This window comes from Lactuca serriola, chromosome 2 (genome assembly GCF_051521515.1).
Source record: "Lactuca serriola cultivar US96UC23 chromosome 2, Lser_US96UC23_V15, whole genome shotgun sequence".
Taxonomy (NCBI): domain Eukaryota; kingdom Viridiplantae; phylum Streptophyta; class Magnoliopsida; order Asterales; family Asteraceae; genus Lactuca; species Lactuca serriola.
In genome coordinates, this window is record NC_136409.1 from 48,334,900 (window position 1) to 48,343,162 (window position 8,263).

Below are 8,263 nucleotides of genomic sequence, written 5' to 3' on the forward strand. Positions count from 1 at the left end.
AACCGTTTTTCTTAAAATGGCGTCTGATGGGAAGGCATGTGAATCGGGATAGTTCTTCTCTCTCCTGCGTAATCATCGGGGCTACCAACTATCACGCATCAATCACCTCCGAAAAACCCTTCGTATTTCCTTCAAAGATTTGGGAACGGATTCTTCTCTCTCCTTTAGCCACAGTATAAAAGGTAATCTTGACCATTATTTACCTCTTTACTGCACCCAAAATTCAGAGAGCAAGAAAAGCTTTGAGAATTCTACTGTTCATCATCTCTCCCAACTTCTTTACTTCAATGGCGGATTCATCATCTATTCATGCCACTTCCCACATCCTGCCGATTCGTCCTCAACAGAGTCTGATCATCGATCTTACTCCACATGTTTATGATGCCTTCATGTTCCCGATCATTGAATGCCTCAAATACTCGCCGCTTGCTCCTGCTCTCACCAAAGCTGAAGCTGTTCCAATGGATTATTTATCCCAAATCTTTGCCACTGCTCATTATGATAAGTCTGTCGATAGGATCTTCTTCGACATTCTTGATCACAAGGCATCAATCTCCAAGCAGCGATTCTGCTCACTTTTAGGGTTTGAACCTGATTCATCTAGGGTTAATCCTGAATCCATTCCGGTGGGTCACCTGTTTTCTATGTTCTATAACATGGGATACACAGAGGTTCTGACGACGGTCACCAAGTTCAAGAAATCGTGCTTGCCTCCACAAAGCTGATAAGCCCGCTCCAAGGGGAAAGAAGAATGAAAAGGGAAAAGACAAGCAGGTTGGCAAGGGAGCGAAAGGCCCTTCTCCCAAGAAACGAAAACCTACCAAGGCTGCTCAATCTCCTCCATTGAAGAAGCGAAAAACCCAACCCAAGCGAAAACTGATACTCGCTTCCTCCTCAAGAGAATCTGAGGAAGAAAATTCAGACTCTGACGAGTCTCCTCGTGGTAACACTCCTCCACGATCGCCTACCCCAGAACTACATTTTTCCAGTTCACCTGTCTCTTCTCCACCAATCACCATTCCTATTTCCATTCCACCCATAACCTCTACCACTCAAATACCACCTACCTCTATCCCAATACCCCCTCCCATTTTTACTGAAGCTACCACAACAACCGTTGAAGTAAGAACCAACGTATCTGATACGGGGGCTCCTACTAAAGCACCCGAACCCACTCCCACTACCGAGCCTCCACCCTCACCTCCACCCTCATCTCCTGCTCAGTCCGTAGAGGATGAAGAACCATTTCTTGGTGGGGAGAATATGACATTTGATTCGGTCTACTACAGTTCGTATCAGGTGCAGAGTGACGATGATGATGATGCTCCCGTTACCAAAAAGCATCTCAAGGAGCTTCACGAGAAGATTGATTCTCTCATCGCTTCCTCTTCTTCTTCATCACAGTCTACCATCTCTGAGGCTGCTATTCAGAAGATTGTTGATGCTTTTTCTAAGACTCATGAAGCCTCCGTTAGCTCAGCTACTGCCGCCATTGACGCCCTCCACCAAAGCCTGTGTTGCTGCGACCGAAAAAGTAGAAAAACTATTTACTGATGCCTCCTCTCTTTTGCAGTCTTTACAGGAAACTGTCGAAGCCACCAAAACGAAGCTTGACCTGATTGTCAACAAGCTGGCTATCTCAGTTGCCTCAGAACTGACGTCTTTCGCCACTCTTCGTCAAACTCTCACCGACGACAACTCAGCGTTTAAGGCGACCATTGAGGAGCGCCTCACCAAGCTTCATACAGATCTAGCTGCTGAGAACTCCTTCATGGATGCTCTCGCTAGAAAGACCACTTCTCTTAAGGTCAAGAATCTTCAACTCTCGAATTCTCAAAGGGAGATTGAGTCTCTTCGATCTGAAAGAGAAGTGATTTCATCGTGTGTTTCGGATGTCCACGCAGCCCTTTCAAACATCCTTGAAGCACATGATCCAATTTTAAACTATTTAGTGAGGCGTACTCTTGCGGAAAAGCTTGCTCCCGCCCTTTCTCTCCTGAGCAAAATTGAAGGGCTCCTTGAGTTCGTGTCCAATCCGAAACAAGGGGGAGAGAATGTATCTCAACCGCCTCCCACTTCTACAGCAACAAAAACAACCGAACCTCCTCCAACAGGCCAAGCCTCAGGTTCGGGTGTCAAAGACAAAGGGAAACAAATTGCTGAAGATAGTGACGACGACAAAGAGACGATTGCTGATCTCTTGAAAAAGCAAGGTCGAGACAAGGACGCTGATATGAGCGCTCGGGTTGTTAGAGAGGCTGAGGAAGTTGAAAGAAAGATGAAAGAAGCTCACGACCTTCTTGAGAGTAGGAAAACTCTTTTTCCTCCATGGACTCTTGAGAAGTTGCTGAAAGAAGCGATTGAAACCCCAAGCATCTTGTGGCTCGAACCGGTGATCTCACTAGATCGTATCAATTCTGTCGATTCTCAGTTCGACATGCCACTGACCCGAAAGGCCTTCATTTTCCATGCCTTTGACAACGTTGCAGATATCCCTCATCCTCATCCTAAGGTTGACAGGTGTAACATCCCGAATCCAAGGTTTGCTAGTTCAGGGTTCAAAATGAAAATGTATAAGGGCAACTCGACGAGTCCATGGGTGGACTCGACGAGCAGAGTCGTGACTATGGTCGCGTGTTAAGTGGCCAACTCGGCGAGTTGGTGCTGGGTGAAGAAAACCCTAATCTTCGGGGTTTGCCCCCTATTTAAAGGATGTTATACCCTTTTTTCAGCCTCTATGCCCCTTGAGAGTTCCAGAGAACACCCCTAAACGTGAGAAACTCCATTATTGAGAGGATTGAAGCTTGGAAGAAAGGATTTGTGAAGAGAAGTGGGAGGGATTCGAGGATAGCATCAAGAGGGCTTGGGGATCTGGAGTCTACATCAGTTTAGGCTCATCTTTGGGGTAAGAATCCTCTGTCTTGCGCTCTTTCCCCCTTATTGTCTTCCATGAGGGTTGTTTTGGGGTTTTTGGGAGTATTTCATAAGTTATTCGGGATTGGAAGATGGATCTGAGGATGCTACCTCAGATCTAGAGTAGTAAGGATCCAAATATGCATAAAGTCCCTGTGTTTGAGGGTTTGGTGAAGTGATCTTGTCCCAAACCCTAGCCCTAGAGTATAAAAGGCCTAGATCTCTTTGGATTCACGTAAAGTTTGCCACTTTACGTGATGGATGGCCTTAGGAAGGGTAGATCTATGGTTTGGATCATCTGCATGGCTTGGAGAGCCTCTGTATGGATTCAGACCCGGTGGTACTCGGCGAGTCACATGGGTGGACTCGGTGAGTTGCTTGAAGATAGGCTGGGACTCGACGAGTTGGAAGAACAACTCGGCGAGTTGGATGAAGATGGCCTGGAACTCGACGAGTTGGAAGAACAACTCGGCGAGTAGGTTAAAGATAGCCTTAGACTCGACGAGTCTGTTCTTGGACTCGGCGAGTCTTTTCGAAGAGTCCCAATCTTTTCTGGTTGAGCCGTGAATTGGTGAGTCAAGGGATGACTCGGTGAGTTGTGTGTGAGTGGACTCAGAGTTGTTGAACTCGGCGAGTCTCGGGGTGACTCAGCGAGTTGAGTTGTGGATTGGGGGAATTCTGAGCATGGGGACTCGGCGAGTCATCGGGTTGACTCGGCGAGTAGAGTCAGTCAGGGGTTGACTTTGACTTTGACTTTGACTTTGACCAAGGGTTGACCAGTGATTTCCAGGGGCATTTTGGTAATTGTTGGATATTGTTTTGAGTTCAGTGCCTTGGTGATTGTCTAGTGGTGGAGGTCGTATCAGTAATCGGAGCAGCTTGGGTTATCTGTTCAGTCGGCAGTTTCGAGGTGAGTTATCCTCACTATATCAACAGGGTCTAAGGCACCAAGGTCGGCCCTTATCGGATTGAGATCTGGGTAGGTATTTGTTGTTAAGTTATTGCTTGATATGTTTGCATCCTGGTAGCTAGGATGGTATATGTTAGAGACCTGGTTGAGATAGGTATCCCGAGATGTAGGGTGATGCTATGCTAGTGACCGGTTAGGTCGGTATCCTGGTTAGGATGATGATATGTTATGTGATCTGTTTGATCGGCTTGTTAACTGTGAATTGCTATATGATTGTATGTTTATGTGCACATGGTTGTTTGGACTGGAGTTGGGTTGAGGTGGGTCCTGCTTTGTGCTGTAGGCCAAGATACCCAGAGCGGACCGGTTGTCCCGAAGGCCCAGCGAGCGGTCCGGATAGGCTGTAGGCCCCGGAATCATGAATTCCAATTATGTTGGATTGGAATACGAACATTTTCTCACTAATTTATTCATTGGATTTCTTTTCACAGAAGCTGGTGTTTGAAGAACGAACCACGAAATTTGAACGACGCCTCTTAGTAACATTATTCTTTTAGAATAAATTAGTGTATTTGTTAGATTTTGATGTTTTTTTCCCGATTTGAAAGTTTTTTAGTTTTATCCTGTAACAATAAATGTAATTCTTAGCAATTGTTACATGTATTCTATAAGAATTAATATAATTTTTGTTTTAATTCTGCAATTGCTGGTTCGAGAATTTGTTATTCTACAAGAAATATGTTCAAGAATATTTTTATTATTTTATGGTTCTAGAATATTTTTCTTTTTGAACATACTCAAACATATTCTGTTAGAATGTCCGAATTAAAAACCTTATATATCATAAAATTAGAATTTTAATTATAAAAATTATGTTATAATTAAAATTAAAGTAATTAAAAAAATTAGAATTTTAAAATCAAGAGAGTTAATTATCCCAAAAAATATGGAATTTTTTTTAAATTTATCTTAAATGTCTAAAATACCCTTAGAAAGAAATTAGATAGTATTTTTCAATTATCTTTAATTTAATAATATGTATTAATCACTTTCTTAAAATAAGTAAAATAATTGGTCCACATTTATGCATACAATAACACAATAATTAGTTTAAATAGAATAATCTAAACCTATATATATATATATATATATATATATATATATATATATATATATATATATATATATATATATATTACTAATTGTTTACTATTATATTTAAAAAATTATATTCATGTTAACATTTATTTGATAAAAGTTAATTATATATAATTAAAACATTTTTTTAAAGATATATAAGTAATTGTTTATTGATGAGTTTGACTACTTTTAAAAATATTTTCGTATTACATTGATATAGGAACAATTATGAAAGTTTATGCGTAAAAAATAAACAGTGGCATCTTCGGATGTGGATGGTATTACTTTTTCAATATACATACATATACACATATACACATACAATACATAATCATGCATGTGCTTTTTAGACATTTCTTTTTCATTATTTATATATACATATATACACACATGTGCTTTTCGGACATTTTTCTATCATTTCTTTAATCGTAACCTAAACCACAAGTTTCTGCATGTAAACATATAAAAAACAAAAGTAAACATGACGTCCCACAGAAAAAAAGATGACACTATTACCACATCTAACACTCTGGAAAACAAATCATCAAGTGTCGTGTATTAGATTCGAACTCAAAACCCCTAACTTTATTTACGTGAAGAAAGTTTCAATCCATTTGTTAAGCCATTAATTTGCTTGTGAAAATGGCTTCCCAGAAACGTTTGTCCAAGAATCTGTAAAAAGAAAAAGCGAAAGAGATGATTCAAAGACATGTCACTTTGAATCTCAAGACAGACGACACATAACATATAAAAAACCTGTATATATGTGTGATCAGATCGTTAGTTTTTTTGCCCTGAAAAATATATAAAAATGGCGCCAGCGGGATTGCCTCCAGGTTTTAGGTTCCATCCAACAGATGAAGAGCTTGTGAATTACTATCTTAAAAGGAAGATACATGGCCAAGAGATTGAACTTGACATCATTCCTGAAGTTGATCTCTATAAATGCGAACCATGGGAGTTAGCAGGTTAATTAATTTCTTTCTTTTTCTTTTACGTACTTACGTATAACAAACCATTCAGTTTCAGTTTTGCGTTTTCTATAAGACAAAAAAATGTGCTTTTAGTAAAACTGAATCGAATTAAACCCATATCTTTGGTTTTAGAAGAAAAAAAAATGTAACAACCGGTTTAATTTTAGTAATGGTTGGTTTAAGGTTCGTCATCAACTTTAATTATATCTAAGGTAGTGTTTGCTAGCAGAAAGGCTTTAAATTTGCATGATTCATGATCGTTTGAATAAAATGTGTTATATATAAAGTGCGGAAGAAAATTAATTTATTTTCGATGTTTAATTAAATCCTTAACCGGATGAAGGCGAGCCACATTGAAGATCGAGGATGTGTATGCTTATTTCCTTTAAAAATATAGTGTGTGTGCTTAGGATGAAAAAAAATAAATAAAAAAAATAACTAAGATGGTGTTATTTTTGTTAACTTAATAAAATCAATAGAGATATGGATGCTTAATTATGATCGACTATATATTTTACTTAATGAGAAATAATTAACCACTTAATATAGTAAGGGTGAGAAATGATGTTTTCCGTCTTAACATTTTACAAATTTGTACTTATTAAAATTTTATCATTTTTCTAAATGAATATGTCATTATATTCTCATATATTTTTAAAAAATGTAGAACGCACGTTATTCATAATGATTGCTCCAATCCGTGATAGTATAATAATATATATTTCAATGACGTAAAGTAAATATGTGCAATGAGCAGAAAAATCATTTTTACCAAGTCGAGATCCCGAATGGTATTTTTTCGGACCACGAGACAGAAAATATCCAAACGGATTCAGAACTAACAGAGCAACAAGAGCTGGATACTGGAAATCAACTGGTAAAGATCGAAGAGTTACAAGTCAAGGTCAGAATCGTGCCATTGGAATGAAAAAAACATTGGTGTATTATCGTGGACGTGCTCCTCAAGGAATTAGAACAGATTGGGTAATGCATGAATATCGACTCGACGATAAAGATTGTCAAGACACATTGGGTATTCAGGTATATGATCATTTCTATCATTCTATTAATATAAATTCCCTATTAATTAATATATAATGTATTTGGATGTTCAAAATGATTATTGCAAACCTTAATTTGAAAACCATAATTCGATCATTAGCTCCACCCATGATTTAGTAATGAATTTATTATTAACCTTCAGAAATTAGTTTCTAAATTAAAATCTGATTTAGTTCTAAAAAATTATATTTAATATATATATTCGTTGCTTGTGATGGTGATGAATCATAGATATCCCCGATTGCAAAGCAAAGGTCACGAATTACTTTTTTCTTTTACTCTAATCGGACAAAAGTATCTTCTCTCCATGACTACTCATCATAAAGTGAAAATATTTATTTACCGATTTACATTTTATTTAATTATTATTGTTTCTAAAAGTCTTATATATATATATATATATATATATATATATATATATATATATATATATATATATATATATATATATATATATATATATATATATATATTTAATTGTTGTCATTATTCATGTATATAGGACTCTTATGCCTTGTGTCGTGTTTTCAAGAAAAATGGAGTGTGTGTTGAACTGGAAGATAATGGACATACGAGCATGTCAATGTCACAATATTCTCCAACGATTACCAATGATTATGAAACGATGTCGCCGGATGTTCCCATTGCGTCATCGTCGTGTTTGGATGAAGATGATAAAGACGATTCTTGGATGCAGTTCATTACAGACGATCCGTGGTGTTCTCCAAATAGTCCACATGCGACATTAACAAACTAAGGACATATTAAAACATTTGTATCAAATAAAATATAAGAGTAAAGATTGACACGTGTATTATTCCAAATGTAAGTTTTGGGCACTGAATTATAAACCTTTTTTATTTATATCATTTATACCTCAAGATGTAAGGTCGCTATTGACCCACATAGCATCCTGTTTTCCGATCTTAAAGATGTTTTTGACTGGTTTACCGTTATGAAATTAAAAGAAAAATTACGTCAATGCATTAAAGGCACATGTTTTTGAAAATATTTTGTTATAAAGAAGACGAGTAGATAATGTTTATAACATGCGGTATGATGGTCAAAAAAAAAATACTCTAATCATAAAGTGGTCTAAAGATTGGTTTATAGTTATACACATAAAATTGTAAAAACGGTCCTTATGTTCAAAATGTTTTGAACCAGCATTATTGGTCTATAATAAAATTATTATTGTGTTTTTGTCTCTATAAAATTTTAAAATTAGCTTAAAATAACTAATTTGTCCATCCTATTTTCTTTT

At 37.3% G+C, this 8,263-nt stretch overlaps 1 protein-coding gene across 2 annotated transcripts; it reads left to right on the forward strand.

The window, feature by feature from the left end:
• The first annotated feature begins 5,716 nt into the window (after nt 1–5,716).
• NAC057 (NAC domain containing protein 57) lies at nt 5,717–7,981 on the forward strand. Of its 2 annotated transcripts, none has more exons than XM_079028585.1 (3): nt 5,717–5,931; nt 6,695–6,978; nt 7,532–7,981. In XM_079028585.1, exons 1-3 carry the CDS (start codon nt 5,775–5,777, stop codon nt 7,754–7,756), a joined length of 666 nt encoding a protein of 221 aa, XP_078884711.1. In that variant the 5' UTR covers nt 5,717–5,774; the 3' UTR covers nt 7,757–7,981. The 2 variants fall into 2 exon arrangements, with proteins under 2 accessions (XP_078884711.1, XP_078884710.1); XM_079028584.1 differs by having other exon boundaries at nt 5,723–5,931; nt 7,502–7,981.
• The last annotated feature ends 282 nt before the right edge of the window (nt 7,982–8,263 follow it).

Bases quoted from the DNA above. Each gene is read 5' to 3' on its own strand.
- NAC057 (XM_079028584.1), top strand. From the start codon at position 5,775: ATGGCGCCAGCGGGATTGCCTCCAGGTTTTAGGTTCCATCCAACAGAT. The intron at 5,932-6,694 runs GTTAATTAATTT...TGCAATGAGCAG, and splicing joins CGAACCATGGGAGTTAGCAG to AAAAATCATTTTTACCAAGT. The intron at 6,979-7,501 runs GTATATGATCAT...TCATGTATATAG, and splicing joins AAGACACATTGGGTATTCAG to GACTCTTATGCCTTGTGTCG.